Here is a 24,104-nt window from a genome sequence, read left to right as displayed (position 1 = left end):
AAGAGAGGGTTACCTCCCTCTCTTTAGAGTTACAAGCCTCTGAGCAGAGTTACAGTTTTATGAGTACTTCTCCTGGAGGTTTAATCAGCTCGAGTCAGTTCTCTCTATTGCATTTCAGCTACTTTCTGACTCTTAATTGCTACATTTTCCCTGTGTATTTGGAAATGCATCCCAAACCAGGCAACAAATGGGCTTCCAAAGGATGTTCCCAACAATTCTGCAATAGGGCTGAGTTTTTATCCAATTGGGGTTCTCATTTGTGAGTCAGTAGACTCTCTTCTGCTCATGATGGTTCCTGTGTCCTAAACCAGAAACAAAAGAAACTCCAAGGACTGTTCCTGATTTATTACTACTTTTCAAATATTTTTTAACAAGGCCCCAAAAGATCAGTGACTTAGTTCAACTGTGAAACTGCCTTTGCCGGACCCAACTGAAGGCCTAACAAATACTCTGATCCTTATAACGTCTCAGCTTGTAATAATTGTTCTGTCTACTTTCAATAACCATGAGCTCCTCCAGTAGGTGTCTGTGCATTTTAAAATGAAGATAATTCACTCATACAAATCAAGGAAAAGTTAAAAAAAATTCCTAAATGTTCCCAGCTAACAATTTCAACTGGTTGATGCATTGTTAAGAAATGCATGGAACTGTTGAATTTAAGGCAAGATATGAAAGACCAAGAAAAATCTCTGATAGAACTGCCCCAAAACTGTTAGATTTGCAAAACAGAACCCACAGATCACTTCAAATGACATTCTGAAAGGTTTAGCAGACACAGTAGTTGTCCACGGTACACTGTTCCAAATCCTTTAAGAACATAAGCAATGCCTCTGCTGGGTCAGACCTGAGGTTCATCGTGCCCAGCAGTATGCTCACGCGGCAGCCCAACAGGTCCAGGACCTGTGCAATAATCTTCTATCTATACCCCTCTATCCCCTTTTCCGGCAGGAAATTGTCCAATCCTTTCTTGAACCCCAGTACCGTACTCTGCCCTATTACGCTCTCTGAAAGCACATTCCACACAGTCACTAATAAATAAATTGAGTGCCCTTGAGATGGGTCCCAAAGTGACGGGCTGGGTGAAGAACTGGTTGAGTGGAAGGCGACAGAGGGTAGTGATCAATGCAAGAAAGAGATGTTGCCAGTGGTGTGCCTCATGGTTCTGTTCTTGGGCCTGTTCTTTTTAACATTTTTATAAATTATATTGCTGCAGGGCTGTCGGATAAGATTTGCCTCTTTGTGGATGATCCTAAAATCTGCAATAGAGTAGACCCGCCGGATGGTGTAAATAACATGAAGAAAGACTTGGCGAAGCTTGAAGAATGGTCTGAAATTTGGCAGCTAAAATTTAATGCTAAGAAATGCAAGGTCATGCATTTGGGCTGCAAAAAACCAAGGGAACGGTACAGTTTAGGGAGTGAAGAACTTATGTGCACAACAGAAGAGCGGGATTTGGGTGTGATTGTATGTGATGATCTTAAAGGTGGCCAAACAGGTTTCAAGTTTATTAAAATTTTGATATACCGCTTTACCAAATAACAAGGCGGTGTTACATTGTATATATAAAAAAGAAACTATTAAAAACAAATTCCAATATAACAACAATCAGATACACTGACGAACAATGACTTTCTGATACATGAGGTAACTGGGCAGAATTACAATATTTTGATAGAAAAGAATGGGGAGAGGATAAAACAGATGGAAGGGGAAACAGGTGACGGCGAAAGCTAGAAAGATGCTAGGGTGAAGTTTGGCCAGTAGGAAAAAGGAGGTATTGATGCCCCTGTATAAGACTCTGGTGAGATCTCATTTAGAATATTATGTACAATTCTGGAGGCTGCACCTTCAAAAAGATATAAAAAGGATAAAGTCAGTCCAGAGGAAGGCTACTAAAATGGTGCATGGTCTTCATCATAAGGTGTATGGGGACAGACTTATAGATCTCAATCTGTATACTTTGGAGGAAAGGCGGGAGAGGGGAGCTATGATAGAGACGTTTAAATATCTACGTGACATAAATGCGCATGAGTCGAATCTCTTTCATTTGAAAGGAAGCTCTGGAATGAGAGGGCATAGGATGAAGTTAAGAGGTGATAGGCTCAGGAGTATTCTAAGGAAATACTTTTTTTACAGGAAGGGTGGTAGATGCATGGAACAGTCTCCCAGTAGAGGTGGTGGAGACAGAGATTGTGTCTGATTTCAAAGCCTGGTATAGGCATGTGAGATCTCTTAGAGAGAGGAAGAGATAATGGTTACTGTGGATGGGCAGACCGGATGGGCCATTTGGCCTTTATCTTCCATCATGTTTCTTACAAAACAATGGGTCATTGCCTAAAGCAGCATTCTTCATTACAAGGTCTGATTTTCAGTGGTGGCCCTCATTAATCCTAATTGTGGCCTCCCTGACTCCTTCCACAGTATACAACCTTCCCCCATCTTTTCCTCATACTTTATTCTGGCACGCCTCCTGTTTATTACTTGTACCATGGAGTTCTTTTTGAGTTTAAGCTATGTAAAGCTCAAAATCCCACTCTAGAAGACTGAGAGAACCCTATGCAGTTGCCTAGGCATGCTTAGGTATCACTAGGCATACTTGTGGTAGGTGTCAACATATTAGGCCAGGGTTTCATGGCCTAATTTACCGGTGCCTAGCACAGACACTGGTCCATCCCCCGAACGGGAACAGCTTCTCCTCCCACTTCACCCCACATCGAAGGAGCTCCCACTTCTTCTATCACTCCCCCTAAACAGAAGAAGCCCTCCCCCCAGACCCACCCCTAGGCTTCACTCCATCCCTCTGAGCCTACTGTATATTCTGGTGGTCCAGTGGCTGCCAAGACTTCAGGTTTTGCAATATTGCCTCTGGAGATTGCAGCAGCCATTTTGAGATGGGATATAGCACAAAAAATTCCCAAAGTCATTTTGGGCTGAAACCAGATTTCAGGTCTGTTTCAGTGTCGAAACCAAACCTAAAATTCAGTTGGCTTCCACAGGAAACATTTGGAAGCTGCTAATTCTGCCAGAGGAGATGTTAAAATACTGACCAAAAAGGTATTGAAGCTTTTGCACCTGTTACATGTATTGCTATATTGAATCTTAAAAAAAAAAATAATTAAAAAGTTGAAAAAACCCTGCAGATAGTAATTATGAATTAGTATTGCAACAAGATGTCATATTTAACTGTACATCAAGCAGTGGTTGTGTTGGCTTCTTTCACATAGGGATTCATTGAAACTTTTGACCATGGTTGCCTAAACATTTCCACAAAACTGTGTAACACAACACCAAAGCTTCAGTGATTACATTGTTCTTAGCTGACTCAGCTTGTTGTATAATCTATCTGTGATGTTAGTATACCTTTCAGTGGTGTTTTTTTCCTACATATGGTTCTCAGACGGTCTGCTGCTGCTCGGATTCAGGAACTCTTCCGAAGGAGGAAAGAGCGAAAAGAAATGGAGGAACTGGACATGCAGAGTATTAGACGGCCTTCTGCAAAGATGATGTACAGGGGTCATCGAAACTCACGCACAATGGTACACAGTGCTACTTTTTTGCCTTTTCTTAGAGCAGTATAGAGCATGTGGTACACTTTATAGTGAAATACCAATTTCTCTGATCTCATACTACTTTATCTGCAGTTGCTCAATTGTCAGCCTGGTGACTCAGTGGCAGTGCTGTGTACTGCCATGCAGAGATGGTAAATTCAATTCCCAAGTTGGTCCTTCTGCCCTCTGGCTCAGCTGGACTGGGAATGCTGTGGGGAAAGGGGAAGGAAGGCGCAGACAGGTTCATTGCACACTGGTGATCGCAGGTGGGTAATATACCAAGACACCATAAAATTTTTGAAAAATGCACTTATTTTGTACCTATTTTAAAAAGGCAACATATGTAAATGTGCCTTTATAAAAAAAGTTTCTTAAATTATTCCCAATAGCACACAGTGCTCCCTAGGCAGGTACAATTTTCTTGTGCAGTAGGGATGGTATACAGAACCAAAGGGTTGTCCATGCATCCCCCCAAGCATACTGCAGAAGATGTCAATCACAGCTTTTCAACTTCTCTTCCTTGGTCTCTGCTGCCCCCTTCAATTCATCCTTCTGCAGGCAAGCATGAAGGTGTCATTCTGATCTCCATTTATTTCTTTATTATTTTGAGGTTTTGAGGTTTGTTCACAGTTTTTATATGGCTCAAGGGACTGCTATGCCTGCTTGGAGATGAACAGACTTTAGTCTGCAGCTGGTAGGTGTATCTTTTGGGGACCTGTGCAGCCAGCTTGTTGAAGATTTGTGGAGCTCAGGGTTCCAGACCCTCAGCATTTGCTTGCTTTCTTGACTTAGTCAGAAGTTTGAACGCAGGCTGTTATGAATCAGTTGTGTCATTCGGGGCGCTTAGGGTGCAAGCTGCAGTATCACCTCCCCCTCCTCTTTTCTGCATCTTTTGTAGCCTGGGGGGGGGGAGTAAAGGATTGGTCCTATTACAGTCCAACTAGCTCTCGAAGATCGCGGCATGGCAGCTGACTGTCAGCTTGGGACAGAGAATCCCTATAGATCCAGCTACACTTTAATAGGAGCTGAAGCAGGCTGCAGTACCATTGTGCTAGCACATAGCCTGTGATTACAGGCTATGACAGCCTATGGGGAAAATCGGGGTGAGGGGAGGAAGTCTTGAAAACTGTGTTTCTGCAGTTAGGTCTTTGTCCCCCCCTTCTAAAATCCATTTTTTTTTCAAAGTTTTTGGTCAGCCCTGAAGCATTTTAAAGCCCTTTTTGGTGTCAAAACATTGTCGCTGTGGCCATCTTGGATTCTTGGGTTTTGGGGTTTTTTTTTTTCTAAGTTCTCAAACTTCTTCATAACACCTTGTTTTGCCTCAAAACTGATAGGGATGGAGTCCTCAGACCCTAATACTCCTATATCATGCCTTATTTGCACTGGATTGGTAACTGAGGAGCACCATTGTGAGCTGGAGAAAGGCAGATGATCCCATCGAGGGAAATAAAACACTTTCTGGAAACCTGGGACAGCGACCCTGCACAATGTAAGGTTGTAGATGTTTCATAGCCCAAGAAAGACATTGGCTCCATCCTAAGGGGAAAGGAGAGTTGCCCTCAGGCCTTTACCCAGAGTTCATTAATCTTCTCTGGTAGGCTTATGCACAAGGCAGAAATCTGGTCAGGTTTGCGGGCAAGCAGACCAGCAGGCAGGCTTCTCTCAGAGCGCTTTCTCCCTGAAAGCGGAGGCTCTTCTGGATTATATGATTTTCCATCAGATAGGGACCCAGAGGACAAAGGGTCAGATTTGATCCCTTTACTGGAAGCCTCCCATCTAGAGGACTAGGACATGGTATCAGCCATAGGCCAAGGAGAGGATCCCTCCATTTGCTGATTTTTTAAGCCCTCTGCTTTGCTAGATATCATTACCAAGTCCCTCTGAGAACTGAAGATAGACTCTTCACAAACCTCGTCCCAGTATTTTCTTCTGAGAGGGGTTCAGGCTCAACCCACTCCTTTTCTGTGGCACCCAGACATGAGGATCCTACTCCACAGCCCTGGGAGACCCCCCTGAAGGCTCCCTGAGGGTGGCTAAAACTATGGCTAAATTGTATCCCATAGATCAGGAATTCCAGCAAATGTTTGCTATGCTAAAGGTAGATTCCCTGGTAGCCCAGTGACCAAATGCACTTCCCTACTAAGCGAGGGAGGCATAGTTTTAAAGGATCTGCAGGATCACAGAGTGCATATGGTCATCAGGAGGCAGTTTGAGGCTTTATCCTTAGGAATTAAGGTTGCAGCTGTGGCCTCCTTCATGTCACTTGCCTGTCATTCTAAGCTATGAAATCAGAGCTTGTCAGACTCTTGAGCCTTTACCTCAGCTTGTGTTGGTGAAAATAGATTATATAGTGGATTCACTCTATGATATAATCAGAGTCATGGGAAAAGTCTCAGTATTTTTTATCTCCACCTGTCATATGCTTTAGATCAGGCAATGGGTGGGTGTTTTGACTTTTAAAGTGACATTGAGTAGGCTCGTTCAGGGGACAAATTCTGTTTTGCAAGGGCCTAGATCTTATGGCCAGTGTACAAGATCACCGACCATAATCTTTACAAGACAGCAGACCCCGAGCAGCTAGAGACCAGAGCCTCTCAAGGTCTCAGACAGAAATTCTCCGGAAACCAGAGGAACAAGTGCCAGCCAAAAAGTTACAATGACACCAGCCCTCAAGCTGCTCCTCTGAAGATTGGAAGTCAGCTCTCGAACTATCTGGAGGCTTAGGAATGGATAACTTCTGACCACTGGGTCCTGGAGATTATCAGAGAAGGTTACAAGATAGAATTTGCGCACCCTCTCTCCAACTGGTTCATGGATTTGCTGGCAGGCAAAAAGGGTCCAAGCAATGTTACAAAGGTTGCTAGATATTCAAGCCATAGAACCAGTCCTTCCAGAAGAATTGGGCTCCAGCAGATACTCCATATACTTTGTCATTCCAAGAAAGGCTCCATATACTTTGTCGTGCCCAAGAAAGGCTCAGAGGAATGGAGGCCCATCCTGGATCTCAAACATGTTAACGTAGACCTGAGAGTTCTTCAGTTCTGAATGGAGGTCATTCACTTTGTAATTGCAGTGGTAGAGCCAGGTGAGTTTGTGGCCACCCTAGATTTGACAAAAGCTTATCTTCACATCCCCATTGTCCTGGAGCACAAAAAGTTCCTCAGATTCCATGTGTTAGAGAATCATTATCAATTATCAGCACTTCTCTTTGGGCTGGCAGTAATGCCCTAAACTTTCACCAAGATTATGATGGTGATGGCCCCTCATCTCCATAGAGCAGGTTGGCAGGTGCACCTGTACTTGGGCAATTGGCTCATCAGAGCACCATCCCGAGCAGGAGAAAGGGTGGTAGTTGTGGAGATGCTGCAGAGTCTGGGATGGATTGTGAACTTTTGAAAGAATCAAATGGTTCCAAAACAGTTCCTGGAATATCTAGGGGGGTCTTATTCAACATGACAGAAGGCCAAGTCCGCCTTCCAGAAGCACACAAACAGAAGCTTTGTGGTCAGATTACAGACCTGTTAACCAAGCCAGAGTCTACTGCGTGGCATTACCTTCAAGTCCTTGGGTCAGTGGTGGCCAGAATAGAGGTGGTGCCCTGAGCAAAGGTGCACAAACATCCCCTCCAAGACACCTTGTCTTGCTGGTCACCTCAGAGAGACTCCCTGGAAGTCCCACTCTCCTGCACAGCTGCAGTCAAATGCAACATGAGCTGGTGGCTCGGTCCATGGTCTCTAGCAAAGGGGAGCCCATTACAGATCAATTCATGGGTCATCTTGACAATGAATGTCAGCTTGTTCGGCCATTGGACTCCATTGCAACAGAAGTGGTCTATCAACAGGCTGGAAGTACGAACAGTTTGTCTAGCACTGCTCTGACTGCAATCTTTGCTGGAGTGCAAAGCAGTCAGTCTTCTCCAACAATGCCATTGCAGTGGCCTTTGTCAACAGGCAGGGAGGCACCAGGAGCACTCCGCTCTGGCAGGAGGCGAAAGCATTGTTCTGTTGGACAGAAACACACCTGCAGGTGATCTCTATGGCACAGGTGGACAGTGTTCAAGCGTATTATCTCAGCAGACAAACATTAGACCCGGGAGAGTGGTCATTGTCTCTGAAAGTGTTCCAGGCCATTGTGAGAAGGGGACAGATTCAAAACGAATCTAGGAAGTTCTTCTTTACCCAATGAGCGGTGGACACCTGGAATGCGCTTCCAGAGGGCATAATAGGGCAGAGTACAGTACTGGGGTTTAAGAAAGGATTGGACAATTTCCTGCTGGAAAAGGGGATAGAAGGGTATAAATAGAGGATTACTGCACAGGTCCTGGACCTGTTGGGCCGCCGCGTGAGTGGACTGCTGGGCATGATGGACCTCAGGTCTGACCCAGTAGAGGCATTGCTTATGTTCTTATGTCCTTATGTTATCCGACATTTGACCTCATGGCGACTGCAAAGAACAAAAAAGGGATTTGGTTCTTCAGCCAAAAATATGAACCCGGAAGTGCAGGGCTAGATGCTGTAGCTCAACCATGGCCAGAGATTGGGCTACTGTATGAGTTTCTCCCCGGCCCATGATAGGATGGGTGATCCGCCAAATAGCACATCACACAGGAACAGAAGTTCTTGTAGCATCAGATTGGCCCAGTATCCATGGTACACAGATCTTGTACGACTACAAAAGGAGCAAAATCTCAGATTCCAAGAGCATCCAGACTTGTTCTCGCAGGGGCCAAGTGCCGTAGAAGATCCGGGACACTAGTCTTATGGCATAGCTCTTGAGCACGCAGCACTAGTCCAAAAAGGAAACTCGGAAGTATTCATTTCTACTCTTCTTAGAGCCAAAAAGTCAACGATGGTTTCAGCATATGTTAAGGCATGGGAGATGTTTCAGCACTGGTGCAACAGAGAAAAGTTAGAGCTGGGCAATGTCCCTATCTCATCAGTACTAGCATTCCTCCAGCAGGGCCTTAACAAGGGATTGGCAGTGGTGTCTCTTAGAGTTCTAGTAGCACGGCTTTCATGCTTCCAGGGCTGAGAAAAAAGAGCTTTGCTGGTGGGCCCACCCAGACATAGTCAGGTTCCTGATTCGAGACATGTTTCCATTCTGGAACCTTAATATAGTCTTAGAGGGACTCAGCAGAGCACTGTATGAATCCTTATGGGAGGCCTCCCTCATGGATCTGACAGTCAAAGCAGTCATTTTGGTGCAATTACTTCTGCCTGGAGAGTCTCAGAATTGGAGACCTGTGTAGAGAGCCATTCCTCAGAATCATGGAAGCAGAAGTAACCATGTGTATGGTTCCCTCCTTCCTACCAAACATCGTTTCAGGGTTTCATGTCAACCAAGAGGTTAGACTGCCATTATTTCACCCCTCAGGGTCTAAGATGAAAGACAAGACCTTGAAGGTTTTGGACTTCAGGAGAGTCCTATTGTGCTACCTTGAGATGACCAATGAATTTTGTCTTTCAGATCATCTTTTCATGTTAACCAATTAGGCAAGAGAAGGCAGACCCACTTCCAAAGCTACCATCTCTAGATGGATTCATAGGGCTATATCCTCTGCATACATCGGTTGCAACAGACAGCCACCTATCTTGTTGAAGGTTCATTCAACAAGAGGAGTGGCTTCCTCTTGGGCAGAAGCAAGGGCAGTTCCTCCTGAAGAGATTTGTAGAACAGCGACCTGGTTCTCCCTTTATACTTTCACCAAATTCTACAGGGTTGACATAGCAGCACAGGAGGATGCTGCTTTTGGATCCTCAGTATTATATGCAGGCTCATCTCTCCCACCCTAGACTTTGGGGACTGCTTGAGTATGTCTGTATGGTTCAGCATACCATCTTTATTGCTCTGGAAAATGAGATTAGGTTCTTACTTTCATAATAGCTTTTCCAGTAGAAAGGGTTATATGCTGAACCCTCTGCCTAGCAATGTATCTGATGTGCCTGCTTTCTGACTCAAGCTTAATGGTCAGTTCCATAATTAGGATTTTCCTGTAAGTCAGACTATTTGATTATGAAGTGTCTTTGTATGTGATTACAAGGGAGGAATGGTTCAGCTCCATAAATGTTCAGGATGTTTATGTTTCTTGTTTAACATATTTTCTTACATTCATTGTTCTTCTCATAGGCTTGTTAATGTTTTAACTACTTTACTGTTTGTTCAGTGATTGTTTTTAAAATTCATCTGAGTAGATCAGACAACTGGTTTCAGGGAATTCCCTGTACCCATCTTTATCTTGTCTTCTTCTGTAGGGCTGTCGCCAGCTTTGGTATGAATTGAAAGGGGCAGAAGAGACTAGGAAGAAGGAGGAATTGAAAAGCTGTGATTGACATCTTCTACAGTAAGCTAGTGAGCATGCATGGACAACCCTATGGTTCAGCATACCATTCCTATCTATTGGAAAAGATATTATCAAGATAAGAACCTAATCTTTTTTTCATGTATTTATGTGGGTATGTTTGTATTTTTATAAAATACACACATACGTTGCTTCACTCCAGCTCTGCCAAAAATGTCACCTTCAGGCACAGTTAATGTGTGTGGTCTGTGGAATATTAGTTGTGGTCTGATTAGTATGTGCACATACACTCACAAAATTTTATTAAGCAATTTCTCATACATAAAGCATCATCTCACCTGTAATAACTTTTCCTTAAAGACAGAAGATGACCTCATCTGATGGCAATAGTACAGAATGGCTCTCCCAGAGCTCAGAACAAAATGTAAAATTCTGAACAGCTGCAGTCCTTACCATGCATGGTGATCTACTCAGTATACAATTCCATAGCTCAAGAAGGAAAAGCAGTTTTGAAGTGGGAGGGATTGTGTGCCTTATCAATCCTGCTATTTATGGAAAAGTTTTGTTACAGGTGAAAAACAATGATTTCTTCACTGACAAGCATGACTGGGTGACTTCCAAGCTCAGGACTACTTAATCCATTACAAATTATTAATTCCTCAAGAGCAGCTGAGTTATCAAGAAAACTGATGTTATGAAGAATGGTTAAGCAAGTCTTTGACCAAAAGAACTGACTGATTGTGTACTGGTCCAAACAGTAACAAAGTGAAGGTATTTCATGAAGGCCAACTGCTACTTTGCATATGGCATCCAGTGAAGTAGATTTGACAAAGGCCATGGTAGCTGCAGTAGCTCTTATTTGATGAAGTTTTGCTTTACTTGTAGGAGCACCAGTTTGCTCATAACATAATTGAATACAGGATGCTAACCAAATTGCCAAAATTCACTTGACTGCTTAAAAAAGCAACTTTGTTGGAGTTAGAGATAGATTTAGTTCTTTTGAGATAGCAAGCAAGAGCCCATTTGCAGTCCAAAGTATGAAGATACTTCTGATATGGATTCTTATGAATTTAAGGCAAAATGTAGGTAACACCATATCCTTATTAACATTCTTACCTTTTGGTAAGAATTAGGATAGGTATGAAAAATTACTTGGCTATGATGAAGTCGATGTTATTAGATAACTAAGGCTTGAAACTTATTCTTCTAGCTGAAGTAAGCCCCACTAGAAAAAGAACTTTCCATTTGCCAAAAGGGTAACTTGATGAGAAATCTTAAGGTTGATATTGCAGTCCCAACATAATGTTATTTATGTATTTATTTCGATTTCTATCCTGTCCTGCCAGAAGCTCAGAACGGGTTACAAAATTAACATTCACAGTAAGTTAAACATTCAACAGTAAATCAAGGACATGACTGGTCATGAGATGTGGAGGGACATAATCAAAAGAAATGTCCAAGTCCGTTTTGGACCTAAGTTGCCCAAAGTCAGACATGGGAAAAGATCCATTTTTGAAAAATACATCCAACATATTTTTTTTTCAAAAAATCATCTTAACTGTAAGTCCAGTCGTCTGATCACCCAGACCACTAAGTCATCCATCTTTATACCCCATTTTCATCCAAAACTTCATCCAAGTCACAAACACCTAAAAAAATACCTTTTGGGCGTGGGAGGGGCCAGAAAAGTGATGGAGTGGACACCCAGACATGGCACCAGAGTAGTGGAGTACCTTACAGAGCACTGCTGTGAACTTCACAAAAAAGGTCCCACAAACATCTCACTACAGCTCCCTTATAGGTCATGGTGAGCCCCCCCGAGACACCCCTAGAATCTACTAGCCCTACTTATCTATCACCCCAATAGCCCTTATAGCTGCAGGAGCCATTTATATGGCAGTACAAAAGGGTTTTGGGGGTGCACATGTTTCACCATGAATGCAGTGATTAGAATGCTTATGGGCCTGGGTCCTCCTCTCCATGGTTCACTAACCCACCCCCAAGACCACTTAAACAACCTCTGTGCAGCTCTACTAGGCTTTCATATGCCAGGCTGCCAGGTGCTGATGTTCTGGAGGCAGATATATAAAGTTATTATTATGATTTTTATGGGGGTGGGGGATCAGTGATCTTTGGGGCAATGTATGGGGGTTTGTACTTTGTGTCTAAATTGCTTATCTGGTCACTTTGGATACCTTCTTGTGACTTAGACCTGTTTTTAGATGGCCTAAGTCACAACGTCCAGGTTCCGTCTAGGCAGTGTTGTAAAACTTTCGGTTATACAAGCAGTACGACTAAGTCTAGGATGTCCCATGTCCCACCCAAATCCCATCCACGACACTCCTCCTGACAAGCCCCTTTTAGCTCTGGTCATTCAGCAGCACTGTGAAGGCTTAGGTCGTTTTTAAATACGTCTAAAACCCAGTTCGATTATTGGCACTTGGACGACCTGTCTCACTGATCGTCTAAGTGCCGATTTAGGCCGGTTTTTAGACCTATTTCCATTTTGATTATGAGCCCCATAGTGTACATAAGAGGAGTCTGTCTGCTGGCATTTGTTTAGTTGAAGAGGAGGGTCTTCACTGCTCTTCGGAATGCTATCAGTGAATTATGTGATCTTATCTGTTCAGGCAGGTGGTTCCATAGTCGAGGATAAAGTGGCTGTTTCCATCTGGAGGGACCTTCCCAGTGGGATACATAGTTTTGTCTCTGCTTCAGACTGGAGTGGGCAGTTGGGGGTGTACTAATAGTGTAGCCTGGAACAGGTTGCCTGAATAAATACATCATGCTCTGTCTGTTGCAGTGTTCAAATCCAAGCTAAAGGCCCACTTTTTTGAAACTCCTTTCAACTCTTAACTCCCCCTCACTGCTCTCAGATACCTATACCCACTATAACCTCCCCAACCCTGAAATGTCTGTCTAAATTAGGGACTGTCTATTGTATGTTGCGTACGCCTTTCAGTGCTATAGAAATAATAAATAGTAGTAGCTTGGATGTAATGTAAGTAGGGGTTATATTGTGGGATCTTTTGTGAGCTATTACCAGGGCCTTGAATATGCAGCGTTTTTTGACAGGTAGCAAGTGTTCCTTGTGGAGAGCCAATGTGGTTGGGTCACAGTATTTGAGGCCATATAGGAGGCAGATCGCTGAGTTTTGGACTCGCTGGAGGTGTTTGAGTTCCTTTGTGATTATGCCATTAAATAGGGATTTACAGTAGTCCATTCTAGAGAGTACATAAGTGTAGATGAGCTGAGCTAGGTCGGGTTTATTGAAGTATGGTTTGATCCTTCGTAGTTGGCGCAGGTAATAGAAGGAAGTGGATACCACCTGTGAGATGTTGGTGGCCATCCAGTTGCACTCTAAGGCTGCATACCTGCTCCTTTGCTGTTAGGGAGGTGGATACCCAGGTTAGCATCGAGCGGGTGAAGCTGATGTTTTTTTTTCTGATCCAGAGAAGTTCAGTCTTAGAACTGTTCAGCTAGAGTTTATTGGCTGTCATCCAGTTCTTCATGTCTGAGAGGCAGTGTTGGAGATTGGTGAGCTGGGATGATCAGTTCTCACCTAGTGCGAGCAGTAGTTGCAGGTCATCAGCATAGGAGTGGTTTTTAATGTTGTAATTATGAGCAATATCAATGACTGATCTGATGTACAGGTTGAATAGGAATGGTCTGACTCACAGATGCCCTTTCATGAAACAGGAGACAGGAGAGTAGGAAGCTGATGTGTAGGGTGGTTGCAGTCCCAGCTGATAAAGATGATACATTAGAAAGGCATAAATGGGATTTTAGTAGCACATCAAAGAAGAAATCCTCTGTAGAAAGCTCCAAGGACCACACTCAGAACAGAGGTAGCAACAAAAGGGGAAAAGACTGCAGGTCTGAAGGACAAAAACTTCATTTCCAGTGCAATAGGTGAAACATTCCAGACAAGTTGGTTATTTCCCAATGGCCGCGAGCCATCTACAACAGTGTTTTTCAACCTTTTCAAAGCCTAACAAATACCAACCGAGTACCCCCACCTAAACTCCGCCCCTGAATCCACTCCCATTTTTCATATATACACACAAAATAATGTTATTAATACATAATTGTAACCACAAATTTTTTAAAAACACAAAGCACACTGTACACAGAGAAAATGTTAATTATCATTTATATTTGGGGGTTTTCAAAGATTTCAAGGCAGATGATTTTAAAATATGCAATATCACCTCAGTAACAACTATAGAAAAATAGACAAATATAGTGCAAAATATAGACAGCAGATATAAATTTTCAAAACTGACACATTTTGATCACTAAATCGAAAATAAAATCATTTTTCCTACCTTTTTTGTCTGCTGATTTCATGAGTCTCTGGTTGCACTTCCTTCTGACTGTGCATCCAATATTTCTCTTTCTTTCTGCACTCAGGTCCAACAATTGTCCCTTTCTATTCCCTCCCTCCCTCCTTCCTTTGTATGTCCCGTTAGTGCCCCTTCCCTCCTTCCTATGTCCCAAGTAGTGCCCCCTTCCTCCCCCGTAGCTTGCCTGCCTACCCCCAAGCCGACCAGCTGTCAATTCCGTCACCTGTCCACCACCACCGCTGCTACTAACCGGTTCCATTTAATTCCCCCCCCCTTTAGTGGATTCCTTCTGTAGACCAGGATTTCTCAACCTGCGGTACGCGTACCCTAGGGGATATGCGGACCGCCTGTTGAGGGTATGCAGGCTGACTGCCACCTGCTGCCGCTGCTCGCCGCCTGCTGGCTTCATTTAATCCCCCCCCCCCCCCCCCGCTGCTGCTTCAACTCCAAAAGGGCCAAGCGTGTGCAGTGATTGTATGCCACCGGCCCATAAGCCTTCCACCCAAAGTCAGAATTGATGTCAGGGGGAAGGCTTATGGGCTGGTGGCGTGCAATCGCTGCACGCGCCTGGACCTTTATGGAGTTGCGGCAGCAGCGGGGGGGGGATTAAATGGAGCCAGCAGGCGGCGAACAGCGGCAGCAGGTTGCAGTCAGCCTGCATACCCTCAACAGGCAGTCCGCATACCCCCTAGGGTACGCGTACCGCAGGTTGAGAAATCCTGGTCTACAGAAGGAATCAACTCTGAATTTTTTTCTCTGACCCTCCTGTGCTTCCTGGAATTGGCAAAGGATCCTGTCCCTCCCTGATTGTTGATGTAAAGCATGGCAGCTTTGTGGTCTGAACTAACACTGAGCAGTCTTGAAGATGGATGAGCACACAGAAGAGTAAAATATTTTACTTAGCTCTCAATGGTTTTGTGGAGGAGTATTTCAGACTGTGGCCATGCTCTTTCAGTATTAGCGATAGTAGAGGTGAACTCCACGTCTAGAATTGAAAACATCTGCTAGGACTGAATGCCATTTCAGTGGTGCAGTTGAGATACTCTAGTGAAGCTAGGTTCATTCAACTTTACAGCATGGATCTTAGTGACAACAGTGTGGTAGATAAAGGCTGGGTGCACTGGTCCCAATGAGATTCTTATTTTCAGGTAAGAATAGGGTATGTATACCACAATGGTTATATGGCTCAATATTTGTAAATAGGTCTTGAATGCTGTGAGCATAGAACATTGCAGTTTGCAATTGCCTGCTGATAGAAAAGATCTTGCTTGAACTGTTTGAAGTGGCTTATATGAACAAAATCCTGTTCAGTTGAAATGTCAACTTCTGAAAGTTGATGAATTCTAGGGTCTGAACTAGGTGAATTATTGTGTCTCTTAGCACCAGAAACCATTCGTCAAAGCCTAGGCTACCCCACCATCCAAATGAGCAGCCACAACTTTAAGATATCTGGTGACAACTCTGGAGGCCAATGAGAGGCCAGAAGAAAGTACTTTGTACTCATTATGGTTCATATGTAGACTAACTAAAGGATGTTCTTGCAGGGTGACTGGATTGGGATTTATGTATAAGCATATTTGAGATTATGTCCACAGCCAGTCTCCCCTTATATAGGGAAGAATGGAGGGAAAGAATGTTCATATTCAGGCTCTCCTTGTATAAAAAAGAAGTCCAGATCTCTGAGTTCTAATAAAGGGTATAAACTTACCTCTCGCGTTTTGGATCAGGAAGTATCTAGAAGAGTTAAAGTCTTGGTTCTGTCTCTTTTGTGAAATTGGCTTTTTTGTGTTAGACTACAGGAGGTGAAACCATCTCTATGAGGCAGGTAGGAGGTTAAAGTAGTTGAGACTTTGATAGAGACAAAGTAGTGGAATGTGGACCCTGAGGTGGTATCCTTTCAGTATAAAGCTGTGAACCCAGAAATCCATGGTTGGTACGTTCCCACTGCTGAAGAAAAGTATACCTAATTTACTGCAGGTAGAGCAGGTTTGCATATTCTGGAGGGACACTGGTTATGACTTTAGGGGGACAGCCAAAAGTAAGTGTGCAGGCCTAAGTTTCTTGATAGTTTCTTGTTGTTAAAGCTTAACAAAAGTAGGACATTGGAAGCTAAAGGGCTACTACAACCAAATCTGTGGCTAAAACAAACTATCTTAGCTCCCAAACAGGAACAGTCCCCATTCCCCCCTCCCCCCCCCCCCAATAGAATGAGCTCCCGTTTCTTTCCTGCTCCACCCAACCAGAAGTCCTCCTTTTGTTAAGCTTCATCAGGAAGAAAAATGACAAGAAAAGTCTCATGAAGGGAGCAATAGCTTTTCTACAATAATAGCAACTTCTATGATGTGGAGATGTACCCATTCATATAGAGAATGATGTAGAGGATGGTACAGCCATGAGATGTAAAATAAAACAGGGAGTTTCCAGCACATGGAGCATTTGCCAGTTTTGTTCATAGGCTGAATGCATATAGCATAAGACATCTGATGCCAGTGGTAGATGCTGAAGTCCTAGAAGATTATCAAATATCATAAATTGGTGGTCGCCATTGCAAAGGTCCGGGGGCCAGCATCACTATTGACCCTGAGTGCTCTCCTGACAATTGCACTATTCCAAAGTGTTCTTGTGGTAAGTCATAAGGTGCCAGAAGAAAACAGAATAGCTTTTCCAGAGGCATATATGCTAAATAATGGAGGATAAAACAAACTGAGGATGGGAGGGAAAGAGCTAGTTTGAAGGGTTTGAATAAGAGACAGGATGGTAAAGGAATAAGTGGGGAAGAGGATTGGGACTTTCAGGAATGGAGTTGAGAGTGTTGGGAAGAGCCTTGGGTACAAGGATAGAGAATGTGTTGGGAAGATGGGCATATGGAAAGAAAATGTGTGTGGGATAGTCTTTATTTTTGTTATACTGATAGTTGTGTCATTGGAGAAAGAGACTCCCATCGACCCACCCAATGTGTTGTCTGCTTTGTCTAGCAATAATCTAATAATCCTAGCTGTCTCACTGAAGTTTTTTGGCAACATGGCCTCTGCTAGAAAAATAATGAAGATCACTGTCATAGGCTGTGTGGATGAAGTGGGTTCCACACTTATCTGCTTCCATTATAATCATAGCTCAGACTGAACTTATGGGGACATGCTGGGTGAGAAAGTTTGCTCTTTTTGAACTATTCTTTTATTGGTGACCTGCAGTACACTGTTCTCTTGGTTGCAATATATAGAAGACTTCTTGAAAAGAGATCAAAAATAGAAATTTAAGAAAAATGTTGCTTCTACACCTGTCCAGAGCAGAAGCAAGTGAAAAAAGCCTCTTAAGTTTAAGACAAGAGTCCAGTGAAACAAAAGAACAAACTCAGGGAGAATGACTCTTAATGACAGCTTTGAAGAAAGATTGCCCCATCTCCCATCCTGCTCGATTTGCCATTCCACCTGTCCCTATGAAGACCAATTTAGAGCAAGTTTAGGCATAAAGCAGGGGTCTCAAAGTCCCTCCTTGAGGGCCGCAATCCAGTCGGGTTTTCAGGATTTCCCCAATGACTATGCATGAGATCTATGTGCATGCACTGCTTTCAATGCATATTCATTGGGGAAATCCTGAAAACCCGACTGGATTACGGCCCCCAAGGAGGGAATTTGAGACCCCTGGCATAAAGCTAGGAGGCACAGTGTCAGCCGTTGCATAAGACTATTTGCCTCAAACATTGCCTTGCACCTAAATCAACAGTTTTTCCTTTCCCCTTCGGGGGAGGGAGGGAGGTCTACTCTGAGATACACTGTTGCATGTAAAGGAGATGACAATCCTGTTACTTATCTCGTGGGGAGTCTTCATTTGCTCTGAAGACAACCCATGATGCCTCCCTGCTGCAAGTCTAAGAGTACTGGAGAGATGCAGCATGTGTCACACCCTATATAACGGAATGTCAGCAGTCTAATTTTTCTGTCTCAATCTGCTGGTGAGGAAGCAAAACCATGCGTTGACTGGTCTAGTAAGATGATAAGGAAGAACTTTTTTTTTTTTTTTAAATCAAACTGTGATATAGAATTTTGATGGTTTCAAATAACATACTTCCTGATAAATTGTTCAATTTGTTGAGGGTAATGAGATTTTTTTTACAGGTGCCTTCAGTAGTTTATTCTCTAGTTAAGAATAAATCAGCTTTGGCTTTTGTTCCCCAAGTTCTTTTTTCCTTCCCCTGGCTCACCATTCATTAGTAAGTAATTTAAATTGATGAATGGATCTTTTATCCATTTGTCTATGTAACTGCCAGCTGGTGAGGCAGTTACACAGTCAAGCAAGTTCCATACTGTCAAGAAAATCCACAACATACAGTAAAAGCTATTTTTAGGATGCTGATAGAGTAGCAATTACATACCTGTAACACACTTTCTCATATTTTATATATTATAGATCAAAGAAGCCAATTTCTGGGGTAAAAACTTTGTGTTGAGTGGTTCTGATTGTGGCCATATCTTCATCTGGGATCGACATACTGCTGAACACCTTATGCTGCTGGAGGCTGATAATCATGTGGTGAACTGTCTTCAGCCGCATCCATTTGATCCAAGTAAGATTAGAAGGCATATCACAATAGAAATATACAATGATTGACCTTTGCACTTATAGCTTATACCAGTGGTCTCAAACTCGAACCCTTAGTGGGGCCACATTTTGGATTTGTAGTACTTGGAGGGCTGCAGAAAAAAATAGTTAATGTCTTATTAAAGAAATGACAACTTTGCATGAGGTAAAACTCTTTATAGTTTATAAATCTTTCCTTTAACAGTTAAAGGAAAGATTTATAAACTATAAAGAATTTTACTTTATGCAAAATTGTCATTAACTATTTTTTCTGCGGCCCTCCAAGTACCCTATTTTTTCTGCAGCCCTCACATTTAAATTTTAATATCTTTCCTTTCTCAAAACTGACACATTTCAATCACTATATTGAAAATAAAATCATTTTCCCTACCTTTGTTGTCTGGTGACTTTATTTTTCTGTGCATTTAACTATGTTTCCAGGGTCTTCTTGTCCTTTGACTGGTTTGCTCTCCATCTTCAATTTCTGCCTTGCATCCATCTTTAGCATTAACTGCTTTCTTTTCAAAATCTACGTTTCCATGTCTTACCTTCCCTTCTGTCTCTCTCTTCTTCTGTCCCTATATCCATGGTCTGACATCTCTTTCTTTCCTTTCTCTCCCTCCTTCCTTCCTTTCCCCTGGTCTGGCATCTGTCTCCTTCCCTCCCCCAACTTTTTATTTATTTCACCATGCCCCCTTCTTTCTTTCTCTCTCTCTCCGTGCTCCCTTTCTTTCTGTCTTTCTCTCTCCATGCCCCTTTCTGTCTGTGTCCTGTCTCCCTTCTTTCTTTCTGTCTCCCTGTCCCCCCTTTCTTTCTTTACTTATCCCTGCACTTCCCCAAGCCACTACCATCGGGGAACAGGCCGCCACCGCCGCAATCGGGGAACAGGCCAGCGCCCAAGGTCTTACTTCTCCCTGCCCTCCCCCAAGCCACTACCATCGGGGAACAGGCCGCCACCACCGCAATCGGAGAACAGGCCGCGCCGAGGTCTTAACTCTCCCTGCTTATCTTCCGCAGCGCGGGGCCAACCAATTCTCGCCACCCGACGTCAATTCTAATGTCGGGGAGGGACTTCCGGGCCAGCCAGGCAGCGATTGGCTGGCCCAGAACTTCCTCCCCGACATTAGAATTGACGTCGAGTGGCGAAAATTGGTCTGCTCCGAGCTGGGGAAGATAAACAGGGAGAGTTAAGACCTCGGCGCGGCCTGTTCCCCGATTGCGGCGGTGGCAGCCTGTTCCCCGATGTTAGTGGCTTGGGGGAGGGCAAGGAGAAGTAAGACCTCAGGCGCTGGCCTGTTCCCCGATTGCGGTGGCTTGGGGGAGGGCAGTTGGAAGGGAAGTAGATTGGAGACCCCTGTTTTAGTCGAGGACAGATTGCGGGCCGCAAAATAGTCTCTGGGGGGGGCCGCATGTTTGAGACTGCTGGCTTATACTGTACATCACATTTAAATACTGCTAATTTTCTGACTACAAGCAGGCATTATATGTTGGAGAGGGAGCATGTCCAGGGGTGGGGGACGTAGAGTAGGCATTTCTGTGCTAATCAGCATATGCACATTACTGCACGCTAACTGGTTAGTACAAATTTACTGTGTGAGGCCTTAGGGGCTGATTCTGTATAGGATGCCGGTCTCAGCAGCCACCTAAGAAGCGGCTGAGAATCGTACACCGGCATCCTATATAGCAGTGGTCTCAAACTCAAACCCTTTGCGGGACCACATTTTGGATTTGTAGGTACTTGGAGGACCGCAGAAAAAAATAGTTAATGTCTTATTAAAGAAATGACAATTTTGCATGAGGTTAAACTCTTTATAGTTTATAAAACTTTCCTTTTACCTTATGCAAAATTGTCATTTCTTTAATAAGACATTAACTATTTTTTCTGCGGCCCTCCAAGTACTCTATTTTTTCTGCAGCACTCACATTTAAAGTTTAATATCTTTTCTTTCTCAAAACTGGCACATTTCTATTACTAAATTGAAAATAAAATCATTTTCCTACCTTTGTTTGGTAATTTCATCAGTCTCTGGTTGCACTTTATTCTTCTGACTGTGCATCCAATATTTCTTCTCTTCTTTCAGCCTCCTGTATGCTTCCTCTCCTCCAGACCTCATTCCCTCCCCCAACTTTTTCTTTCATTTTCTATGTCTGTCTTTCTCTGATTCCTTGTCCCATTTTTTGCTTTGTTTCTGGCTTCTTGTCCCCCCCCTTCTTTCTTTTTTCCTTCTGGCTCCCTGTCCCCCCCCTTCTTTCTTTTTTCCTTCTGGCTCCCTGCCCCCTCCCTTTCTTTCTTCCTTCCTTCCTTCCTGCCCTCCCCCATGCCACCGCTGCCGGGGAATAGGCTACTGCTGCTGCTGGCGCCATCGGGAACAGGCCAAGATCTCCACGGGGCCGACCAACTCTCGCTGCCCGACGTCAATTCTAACGTTGGAAAGGACGTTCCGGGCAGCCAGGCAGCGATTGGCTAGCCAGAACGTCCTCTCGACGTCAGAATTGAGGTCGGGCGGCGAGAGAAGCTGGGAGATCAAAGAGCATGGTGCCGGCGGTTAGAAGGGAAGGGAAGCAGTTGGGCACCCCTGCTCTAGACGAACCGTGAGCCGCACTCTAGGAAGAACAGTGGAGGGTGACCAGTTGTGCGGACCGCCCCCCCCCCCTTGGTACGCCACTGGAGCAGCAGCGTGTCTGGCCGGCTCATTCCATTCAAAGCCGCGGGTGGCGGCTCCTTGCAAGATCCGCGCCTGCGTCTGAAGCCTCTCTGATGTTGTGATGTCAGAGAGGCTTCCGATGCAGGAGCGAATAGCGCAAGGAGCCGCCAGCCCGCGGCTTTGAACGGAACGAACTGGCCAGACCCGCTGCTGCTCCAAAAGGAAGGAATTATCCAGTCCAGACCGCGGACTGCAAATAAAACTTGGAGAGCCACATGTGGCCCGTGGGCCGCGTGTTTGAGACCACATCTGTCTTTTTTTTTTTTTTTTTTTTTTACATCTTACAACTTAATTTTTTTTTTTTTTTTTACATCTTACAACAAGTGTATCATAAAATAACATTTAAACTTATACAATATCACTTGATTCTCTATCAATTTAACTTAAATCATAATATTTAAACCTTCCCTCCCAACCTTACTAATTCATATGTAGTACATATATCATATAATATATTATATATTCTGTCCTATTAATCTAATCATTTAATATCATGATAATCCAATAATTACTCATTACAATGTTCTATTAATGGCCTCCAAACCTCCTGAAAGTTATTAAAATTAACTTTCTGCAAGGCTAACATTCTTTCCATCCTGTACATATGACATAATGAATTCCACCAAAAACTATAATTTAATCTATTCCAATTTTTCCAATTAAATGTAATCTGCTGAATGGCAACTCCTGTCATAATAAGTAATAGCTTATTATTCTTTGCAGAAATTTGACTTTTCTTCCTCATTGACATTCCAAATAATATAGTATCATAGGATAGAGCCACTGGATTTTCCAACAAACAATTTATTTGGACCCAAATCGATTTCCAAAAAGCCAAAATGGACAGTAGAACAATAAATGATCTAAAGTACCTGCTTCGAGATGATAATGCCAACATCTATTAGACTTAGAGCTATCTAATTTTTGTAAACGAACAGGGGTCCAGAAAGCTCGGTGCAACAGAAAAAAACAAGTTTGTCTCATAGATGCCGACATTGACTCATCCTCCAAGACCAAATTCGTGGCCATTGAGATGCAGTAATATGATGCTTAATCTATGATCCCTTGCCATCAGCTGATTGCAGCAAGGGAATTCCCAATTAGCTGGCCCCTACACTTACTGTGAAATCGGCAGCAGGGAATGCTGGCAATCTTACCTTTCGATTGATATGAAATGCTGAAATGACCTTCAGCAAGAAGAACGGGACAGTGCGTAAAAAAACTCTTACCTCTGTGATCTTGAGGAAGGGCTCTCTGTGTAAAACAGCCTTCAGCTCTGAGACTTGTCTTGCTGACGTAATGGCCACGAGGAAAACATTCTTGATGGTAGTATCCAACAAGGACGCCTCTGGAGGTCACCAATGAATTCCAAATGTTGGGCATTATATTAGTGCTCACCAGCCAGGCTAAATGCAGTAGTAAACTGGCATCTGAAGCTACCATCTCAAGATGGATACTGATGGCCATCTCATCAGCATATATTGCTTGTGGCAAACAATCGCCGGTCTCCTTGAAAGCACATTCCACAAGAAGCATGGTTTCTTTGTGGGCAGAAGCTCAGGTAATTTTGCCCGGGAAGATTTGTAGGGCAGCAATCTTTTCCATTCTGCATTCGTTCTTCAAGTTCTACAGAGTGGATGTAGCAGCACGGAAGGACACCATCTTTGAGTCCTCAGTGTTACAAGCAGGCACAGAGGTCCCGCCCTAGATTTCTGGGACTGGTTTTGTATATCCTTACTGTCCAGAATGACACACCTATTGAACTAGAATAAGATTAGGTTCTTACCTTGCTAATGCCTTTTCTAGTAGATACGTGTATCATTATAGAAACCCTGTCAGTTATTTACTCCACCTGTCTACTGTCTCAATCAAGAGATAGGACAGTTACTTACCGTAACAGGTGTTATCCAGGGACAGCAGGCAGATATTCTCACATGTGGGTGACGTCATCTATGGAGCCCCAGCGCGGACAGCTTTTCAAGCAAACTTGATTGAAGTTTCAAGTTTGCTACACTGCACCACGCATGTGCATGCCTTCTCGCCCACTAGAGGGCGCATCCCACCTCGTGGTCCTCAGTTCCATAACTAGCAAAGAAGCCATCCCCAGGGAGGCGGGCGGGTTGTGAGAATATCTGCCTGCTGTCCCTGGATAACACCTGTTACGGTAAGTAACTGTGCTTTATCCCAGGACAAGCAGGCAGCATATTCTCACATGTGGGTGACCTCCAAGCCAACCAAAAAAGGGCAGGTGGGAGGATGGCAATTTAGGAAAACAGATTACGTAACACCGACTGGCCAAAACGGCCGTCGCTTCTGGACAAAGCATCCAGACAGTAGTGGGAGGTGAACGTATGAACCGAAGACCAAGTGGCAGCTTTACATATGTCCTCCACAGGAGTAGATCGGAGGAAAGCAACCGAAGCTGCCATTGCCCGGACCTTATGCCCCGTGACTCGACCCGGGAGCGTAAGACCAGCCTGAGCGTAGCAAAAAGAAATACAAGCAGCCAACCAGTTGGACAAGGTGCGCTTGGAAACAGGGTGTCCTAAACGATTAGGATCAAAGGACAAAAACAATTGAGGAACCTTCCGATGAGACCCGGTACGTTGGAGATAAAACGCCAACGCCC

General features: G+C 43.8%; 1 protein-coding gene across 6 annotated transcripts in view; it reads left to right on the top strand.

Moving 5' to 3' along the window:
* Positions 1 to 24,104, top strand: part of DCAF6 (DDB1 and CUL4 associated factor 6) — a 357,580-nt gene that overhangs the window by 311,742 nt on the left and 21,734 nt on the right. For all 6 annotated transcript variants that reach the window (XM_033941039.1, XM_033941044.1, XM_033941043.1 and 3 more), the window contains 2 exons: positions 3,398 to 3,536; positions 18,600 to 18,756. In XM_033941039.1, the coding sequence (XP_033796930.1) occupies positions 3,398 to 3,536; positions 18,600 to 18,756 (296 nt within the window). The remainder of the gene's footprint in view (positions 1 to 3,397; positions 3,537 to 18,599; positions 18,757 to 24,104) is intronic.

This window comes from Geotrypetes seraphini, chromosome 4 (assembly GCF_902459505.1).
Source record: "Geotrypetes seraphini chromosome 4, aGeoSer1.1, whole genome shotgun sequence".
NCBI lineage: Eukaryota > Metazoa > Chordata > Amphibia > Gymnophiona > Dermophiidae > Geotrypetes > Geotrypetes seraphini.
The sequence above is the reverse complement of the archived record's forward strand: the minus strand, read 5'-3'. Positions and strand labels throughout refer to the sequence as shown.